Raw genomic sequence first — 16,293 nt, 5'->3', positions numbered from 1 at the left:
AGCATGAATTGGTTCTAAATAAAACTCATGGTATTAAATAGAACCACTGCCTTCACTAAAGAACCCTTGAAGAACCATATCAAGTGTGTAATCTGCAGTTCTGCTCAATTCAGATTACAGGCATAATGCAGCTCAATGACAAATAAATAAACAAACAGATGCATTTTGCACTCACATATGAGTGTGTCTTTCTCAGCCATGTTGGTCAGATAATAGTTCACAAATTCATCCATTCTGATTAGTCCTCACTTGAATCTCAAGGAACACTGGGTAAAGGCCGCTGCCAAGTCTATACAATCCTCACCGAAGGCCACACTAAGGGCGCGTAGGTGGTGCACCCCTTCAAAATGACAAACAGTAAAGAATGGGACACGCAGAGGACTTTTTTATTAATTATTATTAGAACACGTTTCTGGTCATATTAATTATGATTCATCTTTATATTGTTTAAAACACGAAATTACTGTTTTCCTCTAATTCTTAGACACCCCCAGCCCCCAAAATGTCTTCTGATTTTGGTTTACTGTGAACCAAATATAATATGAAAGAGACTTTATTGTGAAAAACTGAAGTTTCCTTAATTTTTAGAAATTAATTTGTTAGTTCTATTAAATTAATAGAGTAATAGTTAGATGTAGAATATAAACACGGATGAAGTTTCAAAACATGCTGTTCATGGTCTGCGCCATGCATGCCATGTATAGAAAAGGCATAAAAACAGCCTATTTTAAATGTGTTGTTTTTGTGATGGCATGAAAACAAACTAATTGACATGAGCCTACAGCATTTTAGCCACACCCATTCACACTAAAGTTATAAGGAGTGCTTCAGCCCAGACTGCTTTTAAAATGAGGTACAATACAGAACAACCAACCAGAAAAGCGTGAATTAAAATGAACATATATCAGTCTTAAAGATACAATAACAAAAACAGACTGTTTCATTCTAAGAGATAAAGAAAGGTCAGAAAATGGTCTGGCAAGATATTAACCAACTGTACAGTCTGTTTGGGAATGGTGTGCTTGATCGGATGTATGGTTTTCGTACAATCATGGATAAATAACAACTTTTTCCCATTGGGATGAATGGGGTGCAAAAGTTTGTGCACCCAACTTATGTCATGTTGATACAAAGTCCTATAGCAACACCCTATTGGCCATGTGCGGAACCATGGCAAACACCTAGCAACACCCTAGCAACAACCTGGGATACCATAGCAACCCCTTATCAACAATACAACTGCTTATCAACACTTTTGCAACCACCATAGTAAATCGTTCAGCAACACCCTAGCAACCGCTTGGGAGCTGCTTAAGCTGTGCAGTCACTCTGTATTTTCTTCTGGAAGTGCACTTTTCTAGTTCTTCTTCCTCTTCTTGGTTCATATTTTTTGTCTGCATACTCGTCTTTTAGTTTTCGAGATATCAACACTTTTTCAACTCCAGAATGTTCTGATCAGGAATGATTTGTCCATTAGCAACACCCTATTAATCACTCTGCATTTTCTTCAGGAAATGCACTTTTCTAGTTTAATTTATTATTCTTTTTGTTTGTTTTATAATTTTATCATTTATATTGATTTATAAACAAATTAGTTGTCTATTATTTAAATGGCTGCTTCCCCTGCATTTAATGAATTACTGTTTTATAATGTTTACCGCAGCATTTACTAAACTACTGTACTGAAAAACATTAATGATGTATTAATTCTTTTTCTTTCTTTCATATGATATAACACGTATGGAGCCACTCCAGTGATGATGTCACATAGGACTTGCAATCTCATTGTAGGTCTTGTTGCAAATGTATCACAGTACAGAAGATGTAATGATTTAGGTGTTAAAAGTAAAAAACTCATCATCTCAGATACAAGCCATCAGCAGACTCTTCTCTCTTCTACTGGTGTCTTTCAAAACATCAGAGTGGATGTGGACAGAGAGATCTGAGTGGTATTTTTCATCATTTCCTCTCCCAGGTGTTATTTAAACAGTCTGCTTTGCTAAAGTGCCTGCACACACTGCTGTTTTGCAGTGTTGTAAATTGAATAAAAGCTAAAATATGATGGTCTACTTTCTAGTGGCCACCAGCTCTTTCACTCTAACTCAGGTTGTGTTCTCCCTACACACACACTCTGTGCTCCCACTCTGAGATGGTAATGTACCTGCGGCAGTAATTGGCCCCAGTGCAGCTCCTGTGCTCCACCTGTGCCAGCGGGAGGTGCTACGGGCTGCCCACAGGTCAGGACGTCACTGTGGGAGAACAATATCATTCAGGGTGCTAGAGAGGTGTGGAGGCCCGATCAGCAAAGGCTAATTAGAACAGAGAGTCAGCTTTTATGTGTTGGTGTGTTTTGTGGGGGGTCTATGAACAGTGAACATAAGTGAGGTGTATGTGTTTATGTTAGAGTGCAGGCTCTCTTATTGTAAGTGCTGCATTCATAAAGCTGTATGTTTGAGTACTGTACTCATCCATAACAACAAATATTTCATAATGATTATGGTTCCAACTTGTTAATTGTTGAACTTCTTGTAGCTTTGTAGACATTGTTTCCACATCATTTGCCTTACTTCCACTCACTGGCCACTTTAATTGAAACACCTACCTTGAACTTCCACTCACTGGCCACTTTAATTGAAACACCTACTTTGAACTTCCACTCACTGGCCACTTTATTAGAAACCCCTACTTTGAACTTTCACTCACTGGCCACTTTAATTGAAACGCCTACCTTGAACTTCCACTCACTGGCCACTTTAATTGAAACACCTACCTTGAACTTCCACTCACTGGCCACTTTAATTGAAACACCTACTTTGAACTTCCACTCACTGGCCACTTTATTAGAAACCCCTACTTTGAACTTCCACTCACTGGCCACTTTATTATAAACACCTATCTTGAACTTCCACTCACTGGCCACTTCATTAGAAACCCCTACTTTGAACTTCCACTCACTGGCCACTTTATTAGAAACCCCTACCTTGAACTTCTACTCACTGGCCACTTTATTAGAAACCCCTACCTTGAACGTCCACTCACTGGCCACTTTATTAGAAACCCCTACTTTGAACTTCCACTCACTGGCCACTTTATTAGAAACACCTATCTTGAACTTCCACTCACTGGCCACTTCATTAGAAACCCCTACCTTGAACCTCCACTTACTGGCCACTTTATTGGAAACCCCTACCTTATAAATCCACTATGTAGGTGTACAGTTACAGACTGTAGTCCATCTGTTGCTGTTGACCTCTCCACCCCATGCATTATTGTCCAGTTTCTGACCACAGGACCACTGTTCACCAGACAGTATCTGCATGGTGCACTATTCTCAGCAGCTTTCCTCCCTCCTTCCCTCTTTCATTCGTTCTTACCCCTCATATTCTCTGATGCAATCTGTCACCCATTCATTCCCTTTTTCTTTTTCTCACTCATGTATTCCCTTATTTCCTCCCTCATTCATTCTCTGATTCTTTCCCTCATTTCCTTCTTCACTTATTCATTCTCAGATTCTTTTCCTCACTGCCTCCTCATTTTCTCCCTCCCTCGCTCTCTCATTCCCACACTCAATGATTCCCTTGTTTCCTCCTTCACTCATTAGTTTCCTTCCTCACTCATTCATTTTCTAATTTCCTCCCTTCTTCACTCTTTCATTTCACTCTCTCCCTTTCCATTCTCCCTACTTGTGAACTTTTGTCGTGCGATGCCTCTCACACTCTGGGACCCAGCAGCACACACACTCTCTCTCACACAAACCCATACCCACACACTCTCTCTCTCTCTCTCTCTCTCACACACACACGGGACAAATATTGACAGTGCGGCGCTGGTGGGGCTTCAGAAGGAGCAAGTAAAGATGCACGCTGTGTTAATGAAGGTAATTAGTGCGCACGGCGCGTCTTGGATAAATTGGTCCCCGGGTTGCAGAGACTCAGTCCTGAGCTTAATCCCTTATTATAAAAAAAGATAAAGGAAAACGACATCATTAGCATAAATCTGACCAGATTAAAAAGTCGAATTATTCTCGTTAATTCCTGACTGGATGATTCTACATCAGGTTTTTAATTGTACAGAAAAAGAGAAAAAAAAGAAAGTCTTTGTGTGAGGGGGAGAGAAGGTGAGAGAAACACAAATAAATAAAATATAATTAGAAGGAAAGAAGAAAAAAACAACACAGGCTCATGTAACAAAAAACCCAAGGTCACCAGGCATGTAGATAATTGTTTCAAAAATTTGAAATTAATATCAGCAGAATAAAAATGCCTCCAGGTTTCCCTGAAGATGTTGAAATATGAAAAGATGTTTGCAACTCCGAAGTGTTCGTTATTAGCAGAGGAACACTTTTATCTGTTAAAAGAACAGCTACAACACCCTTCACAATTATTGGTACTCATGAAAAAGTCACAGCCTCTACTCTTCTGGTAAGGCTTTTACACTAGATGGTGGAACATTACTGTGAGGATTTGACTGCATTCAGTCACAAGAGCATTGGTGAGGTCAGGTACCGATGTCAGTAGATTACTTCCGCATCACAAACACCACTCAACAAGCAGATGAAGCAAGATTTTGATCACTTGATAGACTCCCTGATGTCATGCATCCTAATAAGGTTCATAGGGCCTTCAGAATTAAAAGGATTCCATAATATCAAATATCAACTACTGTACTTTACCAAGAAGATTTTCTGCATGACTGTCTCATTTCTTCCTGCTTCATCTGACCACAGAAACCAAGTCTTCAGCTGCAGTGATGTTGAACGAGCTCCAGGTTCTTGTTTGTGGTTTGATAATAGCAGAAACTTTCTCCTGACCAGCTTTTCAAAGAATGATGGCATGACGTGGTGTCTAAATGTAGTGTATATAGAAAGTGTATATAGTAAATCTTGTGTTCCAGGCAACTTCATCACATTCCAGATAGTTGAAAAAGGTATTTTCAGGGGTGAACTGTTCTTCATTAGCCATTAGCTTTATTTTTAATGGTCAATAACATTTTTACCTGTTTCATTTGTGAATTCTTGCATCTTCTCCATGTCGATGAATAACTAAGGGTGTCCTAAATTCTCATCTTTATACTGTAGTGAAGCATCGTTTTCTGGAGTTCCTAAAGATCCAGATTTGCTTAAAAGGTGATCATTTACAAAGGCATTTTTTCTAGAGCAATTTGCACTCATTTTGCCATGGGTGCCATAATTCTGCACTGTGCAAATAAGATATGTAACTTTGACTGCTGTGCAGAACATTAGAGACGGTCTAACATTTGTTGTGTGCTAAAATGGCCACAACTATTAGTACACATTCCTCTGCAATGGTTTTTAGGAGTCTGACAGGAAACAAACCTTTGGTTAACAAGCTAAATGCTAGTCAGTGACCACTATAAAGCATTTTTCCCACTCTGCACACACAGACAAGGATGATCCCTCAGTAGTGAGGCGCAGGCGCTGCCCACATTTAGTATCTTCTCCTTAAAATTTATTTATTTCATTTTAAGCAGTTTGTAGCTTTATCTAAACAAAATATCGTGCATGTTTTCTAAATAACCTGCCCCTAAACATCATATAAAAACAATGGTCTGTGATTGATTGGTCTGCATTTCAGTCAAATGGCCTTTCCTTTCAAAGCAGGTGGTTTTTGGCCACGTTGATCAATGAAACCTATCAGAGTCAGAGACAGAAGTCTGGCTTGTTAGACTATGTAAATTACATCACCCTTGCATAAGTCCACATCCCTAACGCCGTTACCATCACAGTTACTGCTAAACAGCTAGATGTGCGACAGCAAGAACCCTTATCTTCAATCATTTGTAAAAATAAATTGCTAAAAAAGTATATATGTATTTTGGCATAAAGGAAGAAACTGTACAGAAACATTTATGAAACTGTTTTAATTTAACCACAAATACAATAAAAAAGAAGCATGATTTCTGACTATAGTCAAAAGAGTTAAGAAACTCAAACTCATTAGACAACACATCTCACAGTGACCTTAAACACACACACTTACACTCAAACTTACAACTCAATCTGACTGAGTCTCAGTCTGGCACTCTGTGGTTCCAAATCATTCTAAACTGCAATTCTGGTGCGTCTTGTCGTGATCAACAGAACTCACAACACAGCTAATCAACAGCTGGACAGAAAACAAAGAGTGTTCTAAGCTTTTTACTTTAGTATTTTATAACTTAATGTCTGATTTTAAGGCCTGTATGATTTCAATTTCCCATTTTGAACTAAATGCATAAAATATTAATAATTACTCTCACAGAATTAGACACGACAGCTCACAGCAATATTTAAGCGAAATATCACATTCACCCAGTTTCCACCCTCACCTCAAATTGATCACTGAATTGATTTTTTTATCCTTACATTTAGTTTTACACTGGAGGGTAATAGTAATGCTAATGAGTAATGGAAGTTCACACCTCACCAATTAGCACTGTGCAAACAGCATCATCACACACTTGCTTCAAACTGTATCATACAAACTGTATCTATAATAATGAACAAAGGTCCAATGGTTGCTAGTACTGTTTTAAACTATTTCTGTCCATGTTTATAGATAACTGTGTGCCAAGCAGTGTCAGAAACCACACAGGGAAGTCAGTTTGAAATTACTAAAAACTCAATACAATTTAAAAGGAGTGTGTGATTTAGACAGGCAGTTTGCACCATGCTAATTGGTGGCGTGTAAGCTTTTATAACTTCTTAGCTGTATTAGCCTTGTAGCACCAGCGCAAACATGAAGAAGCACTTCAGACACCAGAAAAATGTCCTCCTGACATCCTGATAGGGGGAACAATTGCTTTGGAGTAGAGAGGAGAGAAGAGAGGAGAGGAGAGGAAAGAGGAGAGATGGCAATCCTAAAGGAGGACAACAGGCTCCGGCTGGCCATTTTTTCCCCTCTGTTGCGGTCAGGCATTTTCGCTGACAGATGTAGTGAACACGGCCAGTTCCTCCGTCAGTAATCTGAACTCTTTTAGCTTCTCCAACACAGTTTCCACCAACTGAGCAGCAGAGGGAACCTACAGAGTGAGTGAGAGAGAGAGAGACAGAGAGAGAAAGAGAGAGATTAAGAGAAAAGTACTGTAGACATTTCCCCTATGCTTTTTTTTTCTACAGCAGCATCTCAGGTGTCGTGGCTTTAATGACAGTTCTTACCTGAGCATGTTAAAGGAGACAGTAAACAAAACTGCATAGTCCTTGCCATGTACTCACATGTCTGTCACTTGTCACTTTCTCAAATGTGAAGACTGTCGGTTTGGTGTATTCTCCCACCCCGGCCCCACCCCCACCCACAACATAACCATCGCACTTCACAATCCACCGTCACTGCAGTTTCACATGCACAGTGTAAAGTTAACAGCTTACAGGTTCGAATAACATTCAGAGTCAGCATTTAAATGTTTAAATCTTTAATGAAAGGTATCTAAATTGTAAGATCTAAACTGAAGAATATCTTACCTTAATGTCTGTTGCAAGCTTCCAATGTATGTGTTTAATCTAGAGAGCTACTATAAACTGTAAATAAATACCACTGTTAGCTCTTTGCTCACACACTGAAATTCCCAGTAGGGCACAGGTAGAAATGATTATTTATCAAAGTAAAATACAGGGTTTCTGTATTAAGCAACACTGTTAACAAACTTAAAAAGTTCAATATGTAAAATACATCTCTTTTAAAGTCCTTTAATTGTCCTATCCACACTCTGGTCACAAAAATCTTCTTTTGTAGCTTCTGTTGGGAAGTTGGACAAATTTTACAGAATGTCAGAAAAAATTCAATTAAACCTACTGAGAAACTGCACACAACTCAGTCTTAATCACAATACCTACAGAATGATTTATTAATTTCAAACCATATTTATTTTGTATTTGTGTCAAAGGTCATTTTGGTATTAAATCTATATTTTTATGGGTAAACATCTGATTGATAGGCTAAGCAGAAAATTCACCAGCTTGAGCTTTTTAAATGTTGCTATCAAGCCGAATTGGAATTGCAGTCTACGCTGCTAGCTGTGGTAGCTTGACTTAAGAGATTTACCCACAACTAAACTTCAGGGCTGATTTTCAGCTTCACTGTTTGATGTGCTGTGTGGGGGATGTAGCAAAGCCTGATGAACTGCCCAATGAGCTCAGACTGAGTTGATTGTTTGTTTTCTTACAGTTTCAAAAATCACAAACTGATTTCTCGAAATCACATGCAAACCAAAAATGAGGCAAAAAGTCAACATTTACAGTAACAAAGTCTGCGAATGCTAACTTTGCAGCATTTTTTTTTTTTTTTTAATGTACTTGTAAAACAGGCTGTAGAGAGACTGTGTTGTCCTATCTATGTACATCAGCCCCTGGTTTTAGTTTCAGCGCATAGTGTGGCACAATTTAGTAAAGCTGCTGTAGCTCAGATTCTAAACATTCGGTATTCAGGCGCCCAGCTTGTTATTTTGAATGGAATAGGTATACTGGAAACTGTCCATAGACAGAGCTGTCTGTAGGTGTTTCACCCACACTGTAGCATGTCAATGAGACCCAGCGTTTTCATACAGTGTGAACAATTAAATTTTTTGTCCATACGTGATGTTCTATTCAAATGTACAGTGTGAGTGACCAAAGAACAAGATTTCTAAAATTGCACAATGTGTGCCAGCCTTGAAAAAGAGGGGTTGTGTCAGATTTTGGGTGCACAACTGTATGTTTGTGAGAGAGTGTACGTGATACATTTGATAAGGTGTGTGTGTGTATGTGTGTTAACCTTTGTGCAGCGGCTGCAGTTTACTGCTCTGCTGCTCAAAACCAACACAAGGACTTTATGCTAATCAGAACTTGTGATCAAAGGATCCATCCATAAATATTCAAACTTTCCTTTCTGCAAGACACAAACTAACATACTCTACTTTTCCTCACAGTGGAGGTTTATAAAGGCCCAAAAAGCAGTACTGTGGACTCAGGCCCTGTCGAAAGGCCAGCAGGAATAAATGCAATGTCCTTCAGGCCTATAGCAGATATTCAGAGGTGAAAAAAGTACAGAAAAACTGTACTTGCTATGCTTCTTCTGCGTGGATGACAGAAAAAACAGGTCTGGTCTACTTTCGCTTTGTTTATATCACGTGATAACAGCAAGATGTTATCATTTACAAGATGCTCTGTAAAAGACTGACGTTGAGTGATTTTCTCCAGTGTCAAAATTAGGATTTAAAAGGTCATGTAGTGTTCACCCAGGCATCAACCATGCTGTTTGTATTTGTCTTCAAAACATATTGCAAGCTTTTAAGCATAAACCTTTAGGCCAAATGATTATACAATATATTTTCTATGAGGTGGGTCCAAACCTTTGACCAGTACTAAAGAACAAGAGACAGAAAGATGTGAATATCCCTTATACAAGAGCCAAAAAGAGGAGAGAATATTAGTATGTGTGTGTGTGTTTACGTCCGTGTCCCTTGCTCATTAGGGAAAGCTGCAGCACTAGCGTCCCATGGGAAAGGCATGCTGGGATATAACAGCCTCTGTGCTGACTGCATTAAAAGCCTGCCACAGCAGCATTACTGCATTATAACTCACATAAAACAGTAACACAGTGACACACAATAGGCATGAGTCAGACTTTCTGAATAGTCATAAAAGAAACAAAAAAAAAAGTCAAACAACAAATTATTAAAAAAAGCAATTCAGCTTCTCTCTAATGCAGGGGTGTCCAGTGTGCACATCTGACTCTACATGTAATGCTGCTCAAATCGTCTCAGAAATATCATAATGTCGTATGTACTATTTGCAAACTCTGAAAAAAAGCAATGTGAAGCTGCTGGCTGTTGTATTGTAGAGTGGTTGTATTTGAGTTATTCAGCAGCCACACATGAACACTGCAGACTAATATCACTGACACTTATAAGCATCCTCTGCTTATCACTTTGTTGCAGTAATGCAAAATAAACACTCTCTTTAATGACAGAAAAACAAAACGTAAACAAAAAAGCATTGTTGCCAGCGCATCTATCTCTGACCTCTGGAGTCATAAGCAGAAACTTTGGAGGAGCAGCACATGACTACCTCACACAGGGTGAGAAGAGCCATGTGTGCAGCAAATAGTACAAAGCGCAGCTACAGCACATAGGAATTGTCGCAGAAATGTGTCAAAACTCAAAAAAGCTTAAGTTACTTTTACACTCCGCTCACATAGATTTAATTGAATAAAACTTTCAACTTAATTTAGTGGATTTATCATGTCTCATATCGGCAAACTAAGGCCCAATATCCTATTTCTTATTTTTACCCCTATCCCTAACTTTTGAGGGTCACCTTGCCCCTTGGAACTGAGTTCCAAGGGGTAGTGGCTGAAATGCTAGTAACAGTAGCTGTGGTAACAGAGTTAGCATGCGTCTTAATCGCCTTTCTCAGTGTAATTTTCAATCTGGACCGACATATAACACAATACAATAAAAAAAACTTCATAGTGAATAAATGTATAAAAATTAATAACAATAAAAAATCCACATGCGTTGCTGTTAGATGTTCATCCAACGTATGAAACATTAATAAAGTATAATAAAAGGTGTTTTACTGAAAATTGGTAGATTACAGCAACAATATAGCCATTGTCTTGTATGTTCACTGAAGCTCTTTTATTTTCAGAATTTTACCATATAATGAACATATAATGTATGGTGCAAAAGTCATTTAATAAATTTTATTTCCAGTTAAAATGGCCATTAAGTATAAGTTCCCAGCATCAGGGAAAACCAGGAAAGTATCTTACAGAAAACTTAAATATTATATTAGTTGTTGAGGCTTCTTTGTAATTTTCAGTTTCTAGAATGTTCATTTTTTACATTTTTAGGAGACTTGCTTTTAGTTTTTCAAAGCAATCTGCAGGAATATCTTCAGTCTTAGAAGTTGGCTAAATTTCTTTTTTCTGAAGATTCAAATATTTCTAAACGCTTCCAATGATGTTGAAGTCGAGGCTCTGGGGTGGTCAGTACATTGTTCTGAGAACACCAGCAGCTTCTTTGTTTGATGTGCCAATTTTCTTTTTTTTTTGTCTATTTACTTCTTGACAGCTATGCATCTTTTCTTCTCACAGAGGAAAGATGGACAGACACACATCGATTTTTTAAGATTTGAAGCAAGTGTGGAACTTGATTGTCTTCTCTCTCTCAAAGGTGAAAGCTTTAAATCTGATGGAGAAGAATGAATAACGTACTTAGTGGCCCTTTTGACTGCAAATTAAATAAATGCAAGGTGGAGTCTTTTGCACAGTACTGTATGTGCTATAGTGGGACACAGTGTGTGTATGTGAATACGAGATGTGTGTAAGCAGGAGAGAGAGTGTGAGAGAGTGTTATAGCGTGAAAGAGTGTGTGTGTTGTTGGTGCTGAGACTGTGAGCTAGTCATTATAATCTAACGCAGGTCACCCCGCCCCACCTGGGCAGTCCACACTAGTCCTGCTCTATTCAACAGAGCCCTCTGCTGGCCCAGACTGTCATTAACCCACTGAGTGTGTGATCCACAATCCATTCGCCGGGTCTGACCAGAGAGCCTGTACACTGTAAAAGTGTTTCATGGGCCAATTAAGTGACACTAGAATTACAGAGCCTGGGGCACGACTGGAGGCAAAGCCACAGCACTCTCAGAGCCTTCACTCCACCGGGACAGTGTCAAAACACACACACGCACACTCCTACAGCTCTGCTGAACGGATCGATCAGCCTGCTTTTGTTGCAGCCCTTAAGGCGAGTGTTCAAGGGCCCAATTTGTGCAAGCAGCGTTGTGTGTGTGAGCAGGAGACGTGAGATTTGTGTGTTTGTGAGAAAGCTCCAGTGTGTGATAGAGAAAACATGAGAAGATGACCAAAAGGACATTCTACTTGAAACTGTGTGACTACCTAAAATATCCATGTTTCATTTTACACTGCATTATGCTAGCTTTTCATGGTGAAACTTTAATGCTACTTTAGTTGCTTGAAATTTGCATGAAACTAAACTGCATTTGAGCAGCAAAGTGTCCTGAGACTCACTTGAAATTGCAGAAATTGCAGTTTCAGAAGGCGTAGAACGTCTCAACTTTAGCCAGTTAAAACAGTGATAACACATCACAAGATTAGGCCAAATGACATTTTAAAATGACTGATTTCACTGGATTAACGGACAGCAAAATAATACAGAAACTATTTATTGGGTGGTTGAAAAGAAGACTCTCTGAACTGACTCAAGCTTGGTAGATTTTCACTTTGTCAGTTTCCTAAGTTTAGAATCTGCACTTTCCATACAATTTCTGGGCTTGATTCTGTGACTGCTATGTACCCATAGATAAATGGCACCAGGGTGATTGGCTGGTAAATACCAGCTTTTCACTGGATAAAAGTAAAAGACCAGTAAATAAAAATCCATTGCACACTATGTACATGTATAAAATCCTGTTGTGATACCCCCCAGCTGTTTTGCATACAGGAAAGGGACTGCCCCTGGAATGACCTCATTCAGTGGGGACAAAGCTTCACAGTTCAGTTAGTGACACAAGTTCAACTTCACTAGCCTACTGTATACCGAGACATTTAGTTTGAATAAAACTTCTGTTTGGTTTATTTTAACATCGTCTCCATTTACTGACAATGCTACAATGTATTTTCTCCTATCAAAAATGCATGTCTTGCAATGAAAAAGGGACTATATAATGAAGGAGATGCAGTTGTTGTTTAATAGCTAGGCTACATGATGCTTGGGTGCTATTCAAGTTTGTCTTTCGTTTTGTTTTGTGCTGCTTTCAGGAATGCTGGAGGAGAAGGTTAAAGCTCTGGGTTAAAACTGGTTTCCGAAGTGCTGGAGGAAATGGTTAAGGCCCTGGTTTGAAACTTACTGCAGGAGTGCTGGAGAAGAAAGTTTAAGCTCTGGTTTAAAACTAGTTTTAAGGATGCTAAAGGAGAAGGTTAAAATTCTGGTCTAAAACTGGCTTCAGGAGCGTTAGAGGAGAAGGTTAAATCTCTGGTTTAAAACAGGTTTCAGGAGTGCTGGAGGAGAAGGTTAAAGCTCTGCTTTAAAACTGGTATCAGGAGTAGCTTTAGCTTCTCCTCCAGCACTCCTTTAATTAAAACTTGTGTGCATTTTGGTGTGCTACATTCACACTTTCATTCATTATCATATGGCAACTGCTGAGAAACTTTTGATAAGAGCACCCATCTCATAAGCCAACTGTTTAAAAATATGTGAAAGCGAACAACTGGACTAGCCCATCACGTCATACGATAACATGAGGTTAATGTTTTGCGCAACAATATCACCAGTATAAGATTGGGTTTTTACATCTTTACCCATTTACAAATTTCCAAGTGTAAACTCTGAATGGCACAATCAGTCTTATTCATCTAATTTCTCTGTCTGACATGAGAAAGGAACATAAAGATGTCACTGAAGACAGTGACGGTGGGTCACTGTGCATCTCTCCTATTCTTTGTTGTGTATCACAAAACCCAGTGTATTTTGAAGAGAATTTCTGGACACTGAACAGTGTAAGCTACCTGATCACGGCACAGCTAAAGACACTTTCCCCACTTGCTTTGATTTAGGCCATTGTGGAGGGTAGGAGGAAAAAAACACCCTCATCGCTACTTTCCCTGATCACAGGAGAATTAAAAAGCTTTCTGATCTTTGATCTTCACACTTTTGTTTTGAAATCAAAGTTATCAAACGTGGGGGAATATAAACAACAACAAAAACAACAACACAAAGCACCCAAGACCTACTAAAGTCTGCATTTGATTAGTAGATAATGAATGTGTCACATGCGCAGGTAAGGAAAACCAGGCAGAAGCACCAATCTATTCTTCCTCGCCAGTAATTACTCACCCAGCTCCCTGCCAGCCACTGGAGACTGATATGAAAGGGAATTGGACACTTGGGGCCACAGATACTTGTAATTAAAAAATCTCTCTCTCTCTCTCTTTTTTATATTTTGTTTCTACCGTCGTCAGGTCTGTGAAACCTGAGCTTTTAGTTCTGACCTACATACAGCCCAGAGTGCACAGAAAAGAGTGGAAAAGGTCTGCTTCGGTTCATTAGAAACCAGTAAGGAAGTTCAGAGACAATGTTTTCACACTCAGCATTAGGGGTTGGGCAAAAACAGATATGGCAATGCATTGCGATCAGGAGCGGGCGCAGGACAAATTTGCAGGTTTAATCTCCAAGTTTGAACAACACCACCACCAAAAAAATAAGCATCACATCGGGTGCTTCTTCTTCTGTGAGGTTTTTGGCCATTAGCAAAGCAGAAATCTGATTATTGCCTGACTCATGTAGAGCCTGAGTTTTCCCTCTATCTGATTAACCAAGTGCATGTGAACAAGCAGAATGAATTTCTGTGATTTTCTGCAGTTATCAGATTATTAAATAAATGCAGCATAAGGAAATTCAAAATGCCAGCAAAGTGGCACTATGTGGCAAAGCAAGTAAGAAACTTTATATTCTCATAGAACAAATTTGTATACTCCATTTCAGAGATTTTTGCAGTTTGTAGCTCTTCCCCTAACCAGGAAGACAAGACAGGAACTCTGTTGTTTATCCAAAAAAGTCAGCAGCTGTATGACTGGAAAAGGCTGCTTCCTCATCAGGAGCACTTGTATATGACAAATACATGCAATAATTTTAATTAATGATACAGAAGACATACACCTACACCCTCCCACTCTCTCTCTCTCTCAGGTTCTATGCAAGTGTTAAACCCAAATGATTCCTTTCTGCTTTATGACATGACTGTTTTTGGAACAAAGGGTAAGAGTAAATATACAATAAATTATAAAAATAATGATAACAACAACAACAACAACAACAACAACAATAATAATAATAATAATAATAATAATATTCTTCAGTTGATATTCAAGACTAAATTGATTACTCTAAAGAAGTTTGAATGTGTGTGCCTATTTATATTTAAAAAAAAAAGCAAAAATAACATTTGAGACATGATAAACTCTTTTTGGGACAGTAACCTTCCACACCTGATCAGGCAAGTTCAGGACTGTAAAAATTAGAATTCCCACTGCAACATGTAAAAAACCTAAATAGTAATACAGAAAGAATTGCTGCTTCAGTGCATGTAGGAAGTGTCTACAAGTGGATTCCTTCTAGGTCAAATCTTAAACAGCCAGGAGTGACCTAGCTGAGCTGTGTTAATTTAGCAGTGCTGAAATGTGAAACCCACTGGAAAGAAATAACCAATTTACAATGTACAAAATACACCCCAGTTTCTGATCTAATAGACACAATGATATGCAAAACTGAAATTAAACACAAAGTTTACTAAAATCTTCCTTTCCAGAAAATAAAAATAAAACCAAACTTGTTAATACACTCTTAAAACTAGCTGAAACTAAAGTGAAATCAAAAACCAAAAAAGTAGTATAAGCAGTATAAGAGAATATTTGACATAAATACCTATTGGAATTAGACTTTCACCTGTTAACCAACCGGATGTAGTATATTCCTCTATCTGGTATTACCAGCTAAGACTTGAATTGTGAACAACTGTTACTTTTCAGCTCTAGTTGGCATGTACTAAGCGGCAACGTTCTCCTTTTACTCTCTAAACAGGGAGGGAGAAGTTGTCTAGCTGTTCACTCACAACTGCACAAACCAGCGGATTAGCAGAGTTAGCTAGTGTTAGCTATTTTCAGTGCTAAAATTATTAAAAGAAAAAAGGCCATGACTTTGAGGAAAATGTCTCAGAATTAGAGGACACTGTGACAAAAAGGCCTCATGTTTCCTGCACAGTATAATTAGTTCTGTTTTATTAAATCATATGTAATGCAGACAAATAATGTCTAAGAAATCTGGTGGTCAGCATATGGCCAGCATATGTTGTGTTTTTGATGCTGGAGTGCTAGTCAGCAGCAATGGAAGATGATATGCTGATTACCACCAAAACCAGGATATTGTCGCTCTCCAAAATATATATATATATATATATATATATATATATATATATATATATATATTCTACATCATTTGAGCTCAACAGCTGCCCTCATGATGAATGGGCCAACACAAATTTGCTTGTAACAAATTTGCTCCAAAATTGCTTGTAATAAAATCTTGTTACATTAACTTACATTAACACTAAAGAATGTTTTTGCGATCCCCTGTGCAGTTCTTTTTTTTATAGCAATGATATGTTGTGTTTTGGATGCTGGTATGCTGGTCAACCAGCATGACCATGCCTCGTGAGGAACTAAACCAGCACCAGATCAGAACCAGTCCAGCATAAACATTCCATGCTGGTCTTGTCTGTGCTGTTTTTCCTAAGCAGGGCA

General features: G+C 38.5%; 1 protein-coding gene across 1 annotated transcript in view; it reads right to left on the bottom strand.

Moving 5' to 3' along the window:
- Positions 1-6,701: 6,701 nt before the first annotated feature.
- Positions 6,702-16,293, bottom strand: part of cntln (centlein, centrosomal protein) — a 156,758-nt gene continuing 147,166 nt past the window's right edge. Inside the window, exon 29 of the mRNA XM_036574811.1 lies at positions 6,702-7,020. Within this exon, the coding sequence (XP_036430704.1) occupies positions 6,910-7,020 (111 nt within the window). The 3' untranslated portion in view covers positions 6,702-6,909. The remainder of the gene's footprint in view (positions 7,021-16,293) is intronic.

The sequence above is a fragment of the Colossoma macropomum genome, unplaced genomic scaffold, assembly GCF_904425465.1.
Source record: "Colossoma macropomum unplaced genomic scaffold, Colossoma_macropomum, whole genome shotgun sequence".
In the NCBI taxonomy this organism is placed as follows: domain Eukaryota; kingdom Metazoa; phylum Chordata; class Actinopteri; order Characiformes; family Serrasalmidae; genus Colossoma; species Colossoma macropomum.
This window is presented reverse-complemented; position numbering and strand designations above follow the sequence as displayed.